General features: G+C 37.2%; 1 protein-coding gene across 13 annotated transcripts in view; it reads left to right on the top strand.

The window, feature by feature from the left end:
- Nucleotides 1-15,501, top strand: part of DOCK7 (dedicator of cytokinesis 7) — a 237,039-nt gene that overhangs the window by 152,953 nt on the left and 68,585 nt on the right. For all 13 annotated transcript variants that reach the window (XM_033225112.1, XM_033225110.1, XM_033225108.1 and 10 more), the window contains 2 exons: nt 1,827-1,996; nt 2,983-3,137. In XM_033225112.1, coding sequence (XP_033081003.1) covers nt 1,827-1,996; nt 2,983-3,137 — 325 coding nt within the window. The remainder of the gene's footprint in view (nt 1-1,826; nt 1,997-2,982; nt 3,138-15,501) is intronic.

Below are 15,501 nucleotides of genomic sequence, written 5' to 3'. Positions count from 1 at the left end.
ATGAAGACGAGTGGATAGAGTTTAGATAGATTGAAGTATGAGTATGGTAGCTGCTGAGGGATAAGGAACACCTTTGGCAATCATTAGTGCTTATACAGGAAGTCAAAGAGGAGAACGTGAAAAGCAACTGACCAGAATCTAAGCCTTGGGAATAACGATGGGGAGTCTGGGGAAGGTGGGAACTACTGGAGAAAATCCTGAGAAGATGACAAAGTGTCAAGTGGAGCTGGATAATGAGATCTGAGATAGGTTCACTAGATGTGGTTCTTGACAATGTTTAAACGTATACTTTCCACCCACTGGCCCTCCCTATACCCACTAGTCAATAAAAGGGAAACATGGGCCATGGGGCTTGGCAGGAGGCCACCCAGTGGGAGAAGGAGGAGCCAGGGGAGGTGTCTTATTTGACTTTCTTTTGGGAATCCAGCATGTTTTGTGGCTGTACTTCTTGCGGCAGTTACGGCACAGGGGTGCAGGTGAGCATAACCCTTGAGGCAGATCATCTTGTCACAGTTGTGTTTCTGAGTGAGCTGGTGCAGGCAAGGCCCAGTGGTGCCACCTTGTAGGCAAAGCGCCACGTGCAGGCAGACTCTTTCTGGATGTTGTAGTCTGAGTGTGTGGCCATCTCTTAGCTGTTTGCTTTCATGTGTTTAAAGCCTCTATAAAAGTATACTTTATGAATAAAGAGCTGGAAGAAAGAATAAAGAATCTCCATCTAGATTTCACATACAGCTTTGTAAAATGGCAGATACAATCAAGGGCTTTGGAGGAAGACTACCTGTTTTCTAGTCTCAACTTTTTAAAGTGATGATGTATTTTCAAGATAGGAAAGACACATTTGAAGAAAGAAGGGAAGAGCATAATGAAGGGAGACATTGAAGCTATTGAAAAAAGGTGGGGTTCGTTGAACATGTGGAGAAATTATTTTCTGTGAGAAGGTACACTTTTTGTGAGACAAAAAGAAAAGATGATTTGTGAGCTATAAAGATGGAATTGTGTTAAAAGACCTGGCCAGAGCAAATTCAGAATGGCTCTTCTTTCCTAAGTTGGAAGTAAGGTCTTCAGTTGTGATTGATAGTAAGAGGCTTAAGGAGAGAGAGATCTGAAACTGCTGGTGGATGCAACATTAAGGGCCAGTTGAAGTTGGAGTAGATAAATTTTAAATTAGAATGGTTTGCATAGTTAAAGTGCCATCAGCTTAAGGAGAGACAAAAATGTTTAAGTGAAAGTGACCCTTGTTAGTGTATTAGCCCATTTGAAACTGAGGGGGACTGGGAGTCTAAAAAAGTTGTAAGGGCCCAAATGAGGTATATTAGTAAAGAAGTGCAGTTTAAATAGAGATGTCAAAGGCAACCCCAGCCTGTGGGCTACATAATCCATTAGGTAGGGGATTTTTCTTTCAGAAAAAGGGAATAATTTATTTTTGGTAAATGTGAAAAGATCTGATTTGATGAAATAACATTTACAGCATTTTAAAATTTACCTTGTTTAGCTTCAAAATGTAACTATAAGTAGTCTTAGTTTCTTTATATTCAAATATACTAATAAGGAGTTAATATAAAAATATTCAGATTTAATTCTAAGTGAATTTATATAGCATTTCCTTTTCTTCAGTTCTTATTTTACACATTTTTTACATTTTTATACATTTAATTTATTTTAAAATGAGAAATGTTTTGTAGGAATGGAATGCATGCAAATATATGACAAAGGTAAGAAATTGAACAAAATTTTTTCAATACCATGACTTACTGTTTGTTTTAAAAATGTTAGCTAATCTCTGTGGCCTTACTGCTTTTTTTCTTTGTCATCTTCTTTTTAAATAGACTGTTTGGATTGCATAAGAAAGTCATCAATATGGTACACAATTTACTCTCCAGTCATGACTCAGACCCGCGGTACTCTGACCCCCAGATAAAGGCTCGAGTGGCCATGTTGTATCTACCTCTGATTGGTATTATCATGGAAACTGTACCTCAGCTGTATGATTTTACAGGTACCTGGTATAATTAGGACAGATTTTAAAGGCAAAGCTCAATGTTTAAAAGTGTTAGAAAATATCTCAAGGATGAAGATCTTATTTTAGGAAAGTAAGAATTGTGCACTGATAAAAGTAAACTATAAATATTTAAGTATATTGCCAAAAAAAAACCTTTGACCATGTGACAGAATTCTGTATAAGATTGCTTTAAATAGTTCTTATGATGAATTTTAAAACAATGATTTTATAGCAATTCTATACCTACATTTTAGGAAATGTTTGTGTAAATAAACATGCACTGTACATCTGAAAAAATACAAGAAAACTTGACAGATGTTTACCACTGCCAGTTTTGACTTTATTCATATATATAAAATTGAAATGAATATTCACTTGAATATCAGGAATTATGTTTATTGCTAACACCAGGTTAATAAGTTGAGTGGTATTACTTCTTCAAAACTAGAACCTACAAAGTTTTATTGCTCTTGCTTTGCATATTTAGAATTTACTTAAACATAGAATTTAGTTTGCAACAATATTTTCATTAGGGCAAATGAGGGAATTTAAACTAGCAATTAGCCCGAAAGCTTCCAGTTTAGTAAAACAGAAACGTTTCCTAAGTATCTAATATGTATTAAGAACTTTGACAGGTGCTGGTGTTACAAAGATAACCAACTATTTGCCTTTAAGAGACTGATAGTTGAGCAGTCTTTCTAGTATTTTGATCACTAACATGAATTTCCTTACCTGAAGGCAGAAATGTTTATATTCTTATATCTTCTTTGACTAGCAAGTTAATGTTCTCTATAAACTATAAATTATTACCATAGCAATGAGTTACTGTTAAAGATATTTAAAATATTATCTAAAAGAAGTAAATCTAATAACTATTACATGTTAACAGGTTATTCTTTTAAAGAATAGTGGAGAATAGGAAAAGGAATTAGTTCAACTAAAGAGTTTTATTTATTTATTTATTTTGGACTATTTTTCTTTAGAAACTCACAATCAACGAGGAAGACCAATTTGTATAGCCACTGATGATTATGAAAGTGAGAGTGGAAGTATGATAAGCCAGACCGTTGCCATGGCAATCGCAGGGACATCGGTCCCTCAACTAACAAGGCCTGGCAGTTTCCTCCTCACGTCAACGGTAAAAACAATCCTCCTACAGAATTTTTTTTGCTAGAAAGACAAATATTTGGATATGCCCTTAAGTATATGAGATTATTGTATCAACTGATGCAGAAGTACTCAGTTTTATTTATGAAAACATTAAAGTTCCCAGAATATTAACTGTCTTCTACCAAACAGTTTTAAAAATGATTACCTCAGGCTTTGTAGGAAAAAGCCCTGTATTCTGTCATTCAGAATTGGAAAATTGCCTCATTATAGATAGTTCATTTCTTTATTTTTTAAACCCGTTTTATTCTTTATCAGCCCTAAGAAAGATTCTCAGTCATTTGAGGATTTTTTTTAATCTGTGAGGATTTATACTTTTTTATGTTTGGAAAACACTTGGTATTTACTATGCCCCTGAATTTCCCCCTCTTAAAGGCAGAAGGATTGGGGCAGGAAGGAACCAAATTGCCAATAGAGCAATATCAAGTTCTAGAAGTTTTAAATGATTTTTTTCCAGAAAAATGCAGTAATATTTAAGGAAACTGCCCTACTTGACAAATTTATAGCTTTATTAAGATATTATTTACATATAAAAAAATTCACCTATTGTAAGTGTGTACCTTAATGGTTTTTAGTACATTTACGGAGTTGTGCAGGTATCACCACAAGCTAATTTTAGAACTTTTCCAACACCCTGAAAAGATTCCTTATACCTGTTAGCAGTCACTCCTACCCAAGCACTAGAGGGTGACTAACCTACTTCTATCTGTATAGAGTTTCCTATTCTGGACATTTTATATAAATGGAATTATTTACTGTATGATCTTTTGTGTTTGGATTCTTTCACTAAGCATAAGTTTTTGAGGTTCATCTGTGTTGTGTATGTATCAATACTTCCTTCCTTTTTTATTGCCAAATTGTATTGATACACTAAAGTTTGTTTATCCATTTGTCAGTTGATGAACAGCTGGGTCATTTCCACTTTGGGGCTGTTAGGAATAATGCTGCCATGAACATATTTATGTACAAGTCTTTGTGTCCACATATGTTTTCATCTCTCTTAGGTAGATAGATACTTAAGAGTGGATTTGCTGGCTCATATGGTACCTCTATGTTTAACATTTTTAGAGACTTCTAAACTCTTTTTTTTTTTTGAATGTGGCTATATTATTTTTCATTCTCATCAGCAATGAATAAGAATTTCTGTTCTCCAAATCCTCATCCACACTTGTTATTATCTGTCTTTTTGATTAGGACACCTTTAGTGATTGTAAACTGGAACTTCACTAGTTTTTTTTCCGTTTTTTTCTTTTTTTTTCTTTTTTTTTTTTTTTTTGAGACGGAGTCTCGCTCTGTCACCCTGCAAGCTCCGCCTCCCGGGTTCGCGCCATTCTCCTGCCTCAGCCTCCCGAGTAGCTGGGACTGCAGGTGCCCACCAACACACCCGGCTAATTTTTTGTATTTTTAGTAGATTCGAGGTTTCACCGTGTTAGCCAGGATGGTCTCGATCTCCTGACCTCGTGATCCGCCCGCCTCAGCCTCCCAAAGTGCTGGGATTACAGGCGTGAGCCACCGCACCTGGCCAGAACTTCACTAGTTTTGATATGCATTTCCCTAACAACCTACACATGTTGAACATCTTTTTGTGTGCTTCTTGGCACATTGTTTTGTGTACCTCCTTTGGAGAAAAGTCTATTCAAATCTTTTGTCATTGGCCAGGCGCAGTGACCCACACCTGTAATCCCAGAAATTTAGAAGGCTGAGGTGGGAGGATTGCTTGAGCTCAGGAGTTTGAGACCAGCCTAGGGGACATGACAAAACTCTGTTTCTATCCAAAACCATAAAAAATAGCTGGGCATGGTGGCGTGTGCCTACTGTAGTCCCAGCTACCTGGGAGGCTAAGGTGGGAGGATCGTTTGAGCCTGGGAGGTGGAGGTTGCAGTGAGCCAAGATTGCACCATTGCTCTCCAGCCTGCACAACAGAGCAAGACCCTGTCTCAAAAGAAAAAAAAAAGTTTGCTATTTTAAGATAATGTTATTCATCTTCTTGTTATTGAACTGAAAGAGTTCTTTATATATTCTGGATTTGTAAAATAATTAGCTATCTGATTTACAAATACTTTCTCCCTATGGATTATCTTTTTACTTTCTTGATGGTGTCATTTGAAGTGTGAAAGTTTTTAATGAATTCCAGTGTATCAAAATTTTTTTTTATTAATTGCACTTTTGGTGACCTTCTACCTATAAAATAATACAATAAAGTACAGTACAAAATGTAATAATAAAATAAACAGCAACATATCCACTGCTCATTTTAAGAAAGCAGACATCACAGCCTGGTAACCTTCAAAGGTACCAATGGCCTTCCTCAATTTGATCTCTCCCTCCCCTGAGAATGACCATTGTTCTCAATTTTGTAAACCTTTTTATTTTTTTTAACTTTTGTGACGTATACTACATATGACAAAGTACATAAAACATAAATGAATGAGGTTTTAAAACATTAGAAAATAAACAGCTTTGTAATTACCACTCAGGACAAAAACAAGAACGTTGGCTGCCTTCCAGAAGTTCTTAGCATGCCCTTTCTCAACCACAGCAACCCACCAAACTACTCACTGTCCTGATTAATGATATAATTGCATAATTTTGTTTATAGAGTTTTACCATCTAGGTCAGGTGTAGTGGCTCACTCCTGTAATCCCAGCACTTTGGGAGGCCGAGGTGGGCAGATCACTTGAAGTCAGGAGTTCGAGACCAGCCTAGCTAACATGGTAAAACCGATCTCTACTAAAAAATGCAAAAATATTAGCCAGACATGCTGGCAGGTGCCTGTAATCCCAGCTACTCAGGAGGCTGAGGCAGGAGAATCACTTGAACCTGGGAAGTGGAGTTTACAGTAAGTCAAGGTCGTGCCACTGTACTCCAACCTGGGCAACAAAGCAAGACTCTGTCTCAAAAAAATGGATAGAGAGAGAGTTTTACCATCGAAGTTTGCATTGTAAGATACTATAGTGTGTATCTATATAGAGAGAGTTTGTTTGGTTTTGGTTTTGTTTTTTGGAACGGAGCCTTACACTGTAGCCCAGGTAGGCTGGAGTGCAGTGGCATGATCTTGGCTCACTACAACCTCTGCCTCCTAGATTCAAGCGATTCTCTTGTCTCGACCTCCCAAGTAGCTGGGATTACAGGTGACCACCACCACACCTAGCTAATTTTTGTATTTTTAGTAGAGATGGGGTTTCACCATGTTGGCCAGGCTGGTCTCAAACTCCTGATCTCAGGTGATCCACCTGCCTCGGCCTCCCAAAGTGCTGGGATTATAGGCGTAAGCCACCATGCCCAGCCAAAATACTGTAGTTTAGTTTTATATTATGTTTTTAGTATTCATTAATGTTACAAAATGTAGCTGTAATTCACTGATTTTCATTTCAGTATGATATTCCATTGTCTAACTATAAATCAGTTTATTTTCCCATTCTGCTGATAGATGTATGAATGGTTTCTGATCCTTGGTTATTTGCAAACAGCAATTTTGCAGACTTTTAAAAATATATATCCTGCATGCATATATATACTTTTATTTAGGGTATTTTCTAGAAGTGGAATTTGTTGGGTCGTAGACTGTGGGTATCTTAATCTATAGCAGGTAATAGCCAACTATTTTCCAGAGGGCGTACCTTAATTTATACTTAACACCTACAATATGAGAGTTCTCATTCCTTCGCATGTTCATCAATACTTAGAGAATTGTCAGATTTTTAAATTTTTGCCAATCTGGTCATTTATAGTTGAATCTCATTTTAGCTTTTATTTCCCCAAAGACTTATGTGGTGTGCACTTTTCCATATGTATGACTGACCATTTGGATTCTCTCTTTTGAAGTGTCTAGAGTGCTTGTTTTCCATTTGGTTGTTTGCTTTTGTTTAATGATTTTTAGGACTTTGTGTGTTCTAGATCAAGTCCATTGTCAGTTATAAGTGATTGAAATATTTCTTCTCTGTGGCTTGCTGTTTTACACATTTAATGGTGAATTTGGTGGTTAGAATGCCTACTTTTATTTTATTTTATTATTTATTTGTTTGTTTATTTATTTATTTATTTATTTTGGAGATGGAGTCTTGCTCTGTCACCAAGGTTGGAGTGCAGTGGCATCATCTCAGCTCACAGCAACCTCCGCCTCCTGGGTTTGAGCGATTCTCCTGCCTCACCCTCCTGAGTAGCTGGGACTACAGGCATCCGCCACCATGCCCAGCTAATTTTTTTGTGTTTTTAGTAGAGACAGGGTTTCAGCATTTTAGCCAGGATGGTCTCTATCTCCTGACCTCGCAGTCCACCCACCTCGGCCTCCTAAAGTGCTGGGATTATAGGCTGAGCCACCCGCCCGACCTAGAAAGCCTAATTTTAAAGTACCTAAATGTATCAGTCTTGCAGCTAATATTTTCTGTATCTTATTTAAGGAATTTTCTTCTATTTCAGAATTTTGAAGGTATTCTGTGTTACATTCTAAATTTTTTTTTGTTCTTCCTTTTACATTGAATCTTTAAATCTACCTGAAATAGATTTTTTAATATACAGTATAATTTGGGAGTCCAGATTCATTTATTTATTTATATTGCATATTATACCAGATTATTTCAGCACCATTTATTAAAAGAATATTTTCCCTACGTCTCTGTAGTACTGCCTCTATATGGTCTACTATGTAGAGAAAGTAATACATTTTAAAATTTTTTCTTGGCTACTTTTTGGCCCTCTGTATATCTACATAAATTTGAAAATCAGCTCGTAAAGTTCCACTAAAATAAATAAACAAAAACCAATGAACCTGTTGGAATTTTAGTTAAGATTGTATTGAATTATAATTACACTATTGAATCTTCTAATTTTTGAACAGAAATCCCCCCATCGTTTAGGCGCCTTTAGTGTCTTTTAGTACATAAACTTTTTTAGTTTCTACCAAGGAGGACTAGCATATCTTTTGTAGATTTATTATTCGTGCTTGATATTTTTTAATGTTCTTATAAATGATATCTTTTTCAAAAATTCTGTTTTCTGTTGTTTGCTTTGTATGGAAATGGAATCAATTTTTGTACAGAAACAAAATACTCATTATCAAAAAAATAATGATTTTTGTACAGTGATTTTTATTTCCACAAGAATTGATAAAGTGAGAAACTGATAACACATTTATAGATTCTTTTTTCTACACACAATCATATAATTTGTGAATAATAACAATGTGGTTTCTTCCTGTCAATTTTTTTAAATATATATAATTTATTGTGCTGACTGGTACCTCCAGTACACTGTCGAATAGAAGTGGTGATGTTTGTATCTTTAAAGGTAAAACATTCAGCATTTCATTCTTAAACATATGCTCTGCGTGTTTTGGGTTTTTTTAAAGATACTTTCCTTTATTGTGGAAGTCTCTTTCTGTTACTAGTTTACTAAGCATTTTTTTTTTTAGTTATGAATAGTTGAATTGTTATCGAATGCCTTTTCCGCATTCAATGAGATGGCTGTATTGTTTTGCTTTTTGGTCTTTTAGTGTTGTTTATTTAAATTGATTTTCTAGTGTTAAACCAACATTGTAATCCTGAATTAAACTCAGCTTCTTCATAATTGTGTACTAATGGATTTTGTTTGCTAATATTTTGTTAGGATTTGTATATGCATGGTGATAAGATTGCCTATAATTTTTCTTTCTTACATTCTTTTCAGGTTTTAGAATCAAGGTTAGGTTAGCCAATTAAAATGCGGTAGGGAGTTTTCTTTTTTATTCTCTTCTCTGCAAGTACGTAAGATTAGAGTTATTTCTTCCTGGAATATTTGGAAAACTTATAAAGCCATCTGTGCTTGAAGTGTTTTCTTTTTTAGGTTTTAAAATTACTGCTATAATTCATTATCTATGAGAGTGTTGAAATTTTCTGTTTCTTCTTACATTGATTATTTATTTATTTATTTATTTATTTATTTATTTATTTATTTTGAGATGGAGTCTCACTCTATCACCCAGGCTGGAGTGCAGTGGCATGATCTCGGCCCACTGCAACCTCTGCCTCCTGGATTCAAGCCATTCTCCTGCCTCGGTCTCCTGAGTAGCTGGAATTACAGGCGTCTGCCACTACGCCTGACTAATTTTTGTATTTTTAGTGGAGACAGGCTTTCACTGTGTTGGCCAGACTGGTCTTGAACTCCTGACCTCAGGTGATCCCCGCCTTGGTCTCCCAAAGTGCTGGAATTACAGGTGCAAACCACTATGCCTGGTCTTCTTAACACTGCTTTTTGTAAATTTTATCCTAGTAGAAATGTATTCAAGTTTCTTGACTTACAAAGTTATTCAAAAGACCTTGTATAATTTTTTAAATGTCTGTATCATCTGTAGTAGATGTAAACTTTTTTTCTATGGCTAGATTTTTGTACCTTTTCTTATCTTTATCAGTCTTATCAGACAGTTGAAATATATTGTTATTCTTTATAAGGAACCAGTATGGGGGCACTGTTGACTCTCACTTTTTAATGTTTATTATTTATTATCTTCTGCTTTCTTTGGGTTTACATTCATGTTCTTTTTCTAACTTCTTGAGATAGATGCTTAACTCACTAATTTTCATCCTTTCTTTTTTGATATGTATTTTCAGCCTATGCATTTTTCTTCTATTGTTTAGTTAAATATTGTTTATATGTAACATTTTTTCCTTTTTGTTTATTATATTTTAAGTTCTGGGATGCACGTGCAGAATGTGCAGGTTTGTTACATAGGTATGCACATGCTGTGGTGGTTTGCTGCACCCATCAACCCGTCAATTACATTAGGTATTTCTCCTAATGCTGTCACTCCCCTATCCCCCTACTCCCCGACAGGCCCCATTGTGTGATGTTCCCCTCCCTGTGTTCATGTGTTCTCATTGTTTGACTCCCATTTATGAGTGAGAACATGCGGTATTTGGTGTTCTGTTCCTGTGTTAGTTTGCTGAGAATGATGGTTTCCAGCTTCATCCATGTCACTGCAAAGGACGTGAACCCATCCTTTTTATGGCTGCATAGTATTCCATGGTGTATATGTGCCACATTTTATTTATCCAGTCTATCATTGATGGGCATTTGGGTTGTTTCCAAGTGTTTGCTATTGTGAATAGTGCCGCAGTGAACATACAGGTGCATGTGTCTTTATAGTAGAATGATTTATAATCGTTTGTATATATACCCAGTAATGGGATTGCTGGGTCAAATGGTATTTCTGGTTCTAGATCCTTGAGGAATCAGCACACTGTCTTCCACAATGGTTGAACTAATTTACACTCCCAAAAACAGTGTAAAAGCATTCCTATTCCTATTTTTCCACATCCTCTCCAGCATCTGTTGTTTCCTGACTTTTTAATGATTGCAATTCTAACTGGTGTGAGATGGTATCTCATTGTGGTTTTGATTTGCATTTCTCTAATGACCAGTGATAATGAGCTTTTTTTCATATGTTTGTTGGCCTCATAAATGTCTTCTTTTGAGAAGTGTCTGTTCATATCCTTTGCCCACTTTTTGATAGCGTTGTTTGTTTTTTTCTTGTAAATTTGTTTAAGTTCTTTGTAGATTCTGGATATTAGCCCTTTGTAAGTTGGATAGATTGCAAAATTTTTCTCCCATTCTGTAGGTTGCCTCTTTACTCTGATGATAGTTTCTTTTGCTGTGCAGAAGCTCTTTAGTTTAATTATATCCCTTTTGTCAATTTTGGCTTTTGTTGCCATTGCTTTAATCATAAAGTGTTTGCCCATGCCTGTGTCCTGAATGGTATTGCCTAGGTTTTCTTCTAGGGTTTTTATGGTTTTAGGTCTTACATTTAAGTCTTTAATCCATCTTGATTTAATTTTTGTGTAAGGTGTAAGGAAGGGGTCCAGTTTCAGTGTTCTGCATATGGCTAGCCAGTTCTGAACACCATTTATTAAATAGGGAATCCTTTCCCCATTGCTTGTTTTTGTCAGGTTTGTCAAAGATCAGATGGTTGTAGATGTGTGGTATCATTTCTGAGGCCTCTGTTCTGTTCCATTGGTCTATATATCTGTTTTGGTACCAGTACATGATGTTTTGATTACTGTAGCCTTGTAGTATAGTTTGAAGTCTGCCGAGACCAGCTCAGTTGGGGAGACCCTAACCCAGTGGCGCTAGAGGAATTAAAGACACACACGGGGCCGGGCGCGGTGGCTCAAGCCTGTAATCCCAGCACTTTGGGAGGCCGAGACGGGCGGATCACGAGGTCAGGAGATCGAGACCATCCTGGCTACCACGGTGAAACCCCGTCTCTACTAAAAATACAAAAAACTAGCCGGGCGAGGTGGCGGGCGCCTGTGGTCCCAGCTACTCGGGAGGCTGAGGCAGGAGAATGGCCTGAACCCGGGAGGCGGAGCTTGCAGTGAGCTGAGATCCAGCCACTGCACTCCAGACCGGGCGACAGAGCAAGACTCCGTCTCAAAAAAAAAAAAAAAAAAAAAAGACACACACGGAGAAATATAGAGGTGTGAAGTGGGAAATCAGGGGTCTCACAGCCTTTAGAGCTGAGAGCCCCAAACAGAGATTTGCCCACATATTTATTCACAGCAAACCATTTATTAGCATTGTTTCTATAAATACTAAATCAACTAAAAGTATCCCCTATGGGAAACGAAGGGATGGGCCGAATTAAAAGAATAGATTGGGCTAGTTAACTGCAGCAGGAACACGCCCTTAAGACACACGTAGCTCATGCTATTGTTTGTGGCTTAAGAATGCCTTTAAGTGGTTTTCCACCCTGGGCGGGCCAGGTGTTCCTTGCCCTCATTCCCATAAACCCACAACCTTCCAGCTTGTTCATTAGGGCCATTATGGACATGTCACAGTGCTGCAGAGATTTTGTTTATGGTCAGTCTTGGGGCCAGTTTATGGCCAGATTTTGGGGGGCTTGCTCCCAACATGTCTCCCTTTGATTTGCAAAGAGATAAAAGCAAGGGCTCGTAGGATTTGGGATTCACATCTGCAGACTATACAAAGACAAACAACATAGATTAAAAACACAGTCATTGAAATCACAGAGCTTAAGTGTTTTTATCCATTTTAATGGGTTACTAGCTGCTAATTTGTCTGCAGTTCCTTTAAGCACTTCAGTTTCTGGCATTAAGGTCTGGTGTGCCTGGGATGCTTTAAATATTTGTTCTTTTAATTTTACTATATCCAAAAACAAGTTTGTAGAGTGTCCTTCGAGATGCTTTTTTATTCTTTCCCGGATTTTGATCTTATTAAGAGCATTTAACAGTTTCCACAAATCCTTATATTTAGCTCCTAGAGCAGGCCATATCATTTGAGGTTGAGGTGCCATTATATAACCATGGTTCCAGATAATAGGAACTTTTGCCCTACTTCCTATCATTTCTACCATCTAACCATTTTGTTCAGATCATCTGAACATAGTGTGGCCGTGGCACGCAGACTGAGAGGTGCAGTTCAAGCTAAACATCACATTAGGGGACCAATTAATAATTAATGATTCCACAGGAATCGTTGTGCAGCACCTCTCTGCCTGTTCTGCAATGCAATCTTCCTAAACAAGTATGTTCATTTTTTCTAACTGGGCCCAGTCCTGTTTACAAATAGGTTTTTGAGGGCGGTATGCCTCAATTATAAGAGTAGATTTATTACGGTAAATACTGAGATCAGAAAGCATGTGTAACTGTGTCAAAGAGTGATTGCATCTAGGCATTATTACCAGCCCTTATTGAAGGAATGCTCACGGCAGTGGTGATAACCACTGTCATAGCTACCATTAAATTATTTATTGTGACTGGTTGTCCCGCTTTCCTCAGGTTTTCTTCCGCCATCTGTGACAGCTTCTTGATCTTTGCCCAGGTGGGTGGCTGTGTTCAACGGGTGTTGCTCGTGACAGTTGGGGTCCTCCTCAGGGTCAGTCTAGACTGGGGGGTCCTCGGGATCCCCCCGGAGTCTCTTCCTCGGCATCTGGCTCATGATAAGGTTTCAAGTATCTTGATGGTATCCAAATAGGCTGTTGATTTTTGCCTAGAGAAACAGAAGCATAACCTCTACCCCAAGTTATTATTTTACCTATATCCCAACTTTTTGTTATTGGATCTTTTCACCAAATAATGCTAGATTCAGTTGTGTATAGGCTGTCCTGTAATCCCTATTTTTTCTCCTTTTTTGTCATCAGTCATTCATCTGTATGAAATCGTAACTGAGAATTTTCAATTAACTGTGTGGAGTGAACCATGTATGAAGAATCAGAAATCACATTAAAAGGCTTATCAAAAACAGTCAATACCTCAATTATCGCTACAAGCTCCGCTTTTTGAGCTGAAGTATAGGACGTCTGGAAAACTTTACTTTTTGAGCCAAATAAGAAGCTTTTCCATTATTAGACCCATCTGTAAAAACATTCTCAGCACCTTCGATTGGTTTAAACTTAGTTATTTTAGGGAGAATCCAATTAGTTAATTTCAAAAATGAAGCAGCTTCATTTTAGGAAAATGATTATCGAGAATACCCACAAAGTCAGCTAAATGGATTTGCCAAGTAAGACTATTTATAAAAGCTTGCTGTATTTGTGCCTTCATGAGAGGGACAATAATTTTTCCAGGATCATATCCATGTAATTTAATAATCCAAGTTCTCCCAATCCCTATCATAGTGATTTGATCTAAATAAGGAGTTAGAGTCCATGAATTAGTATCATGAATTAGTATGTGGAAGAAAAAACCACTCTACTAAGTCCTGTTCTTGGACAGTAACACCAGTAGGTGAATGCTGAGTTGAAAAAATTAGCAAATCTAGAGTCTTCTCTGGATCTTTTCTATTTATCTGAGCTTTATGGACTGCTTTTCAATCAGCTGTAACTCCGACCTCAGCCTCCTTTGTTAATTGCGGAGGGCTAGTGTAGCATTTCCTCTAAGGATAGAAAAGAGATTACTCATGGCATAGGTAGCAATACCTAGAGCAGGTCGTATCCAATTAATATCCCCTAGTAATTTTTGAAAGTCATTTAATGTTTTTAGTTGATCCCTACATATGGTTACTTTCTGTGGCACAATGGTAGTGTCATTTACTAAGGTCCCCAAGTAGGAGTAAGGAATAATAGTCTGAATTTTGTCAGGAGCTATAATTAAACCAGCGCCAGAAATCGAATTTTGCAAGTGATCATAACACTAGAGTAATATTTCTCGAGTGGGGGCAGCACAAAGTATATCATCCATATAGTGAATAATGTAACACTGTGAAAACTTTTTACTAGTAGGTTCAATTGCTTGCCCCACATACGTCTAGCAAATTGTTGGGCTGTTTAACATGCCCTGTGGCAGCATTTTCCAATGATAATGCTTAGCAGGCTGCAGGTTGTTTACTGCAGGAATTGTAAATGCAAACCATTCACAGTCTTGCTCAGCTAAAGGGATAGTAAAGAAACAGTCTTTTAAATCTGTAACTATTAAAGGCCAATTTTTTTGAATTATAGCAGGAGAAGGCAGTCCTGGCCGTAATACTCCCATAGGTTGTATAACTGGATTGATGGCTCTTAAGTCAGTTAACATTCTCCATTTTCCTGATTTTTTCTTAATTACAAAAACTGGAGAATTCCAAGGAGAAAATGTTGGAGCTATGTGCCTATTTTCTAATTGTTCAGTAACTAATTTCTCTAAAGCCTACAGTTTTTCTTAGTGGCCACTGTTCTATCCAAATTGGCTTGTCTGTTAACCCTTTTAAAGGTATAGGTTCTGGAGGCTTAACAGTGGCTGCCATCAAAAATTATTTCCTAATCTTTGGCGGGAACTTTGTTTTTCTGCTTGAAGCCGTTCTTTCAGACCTTGCAAATTTTTTTTCTAGTCCCATACCAGGGACATACCCCATTTCATGCATTGTATGACTTTGAGGGCTATATAATTGTTCTGGAATTAGAACTTGTGCTTCCCATTGTTGTAATAAATCTCTTCCCCATAAATTTATAGGTACAGAAGTTATAGTTGGTTGAATAGTCCTAGGTTGTACATCGGGCCCTTCACAATGCAAAATGTAACCACTTTGATATACTTCAGCGGCTTTACCAACTCCAACTATGTTAAATTGAGCCGGTTGAATTGGCCACGTGGACCGCCAGTGCTGTAGAGAAATGATTGAAATGTCCGCTCCTGTATCCACCAAACCTTTAAATTTCTTTCCTTGAATAGTTATTTCACAGGTAGGACGTTTATCAGTAATTTGATGTACCCAATAAGCTGCTTTGCCTTGTTTATTTGTGCTTCCAAATCCTCCTGTTCATTTAATTTCACTTTTTCCCATTCCTACATACGGCACAATCAGGAGCTACGCCATGAGCTCTCCTGGCTCTGCTTTCCAGGGAACAGAAGTAGATAAAACAATTTGAA

Source organism: Trachypithecus francoisi, unplaced genomic scaffold (genome assembly GCF_009764315.1).
Source record: "Trachypithecus francoisi isolate TF-2019V2 unplaced genomic scaffold, Tfra_2.0 Lachesis_group12, whole genome shotgun sequence".
Lineage (NCBI taxonomy): Eukaryota > Metazoa > Chordata > Mammalia > Primates > Cercopithecidae > Trachypithecus > Trachypithecus francoisi.
The sequence above is the reverse complement of the archived record's forward strand: the minus strand, read 5'-3'. Positions and strand labels throughout refer to the sequence as shown.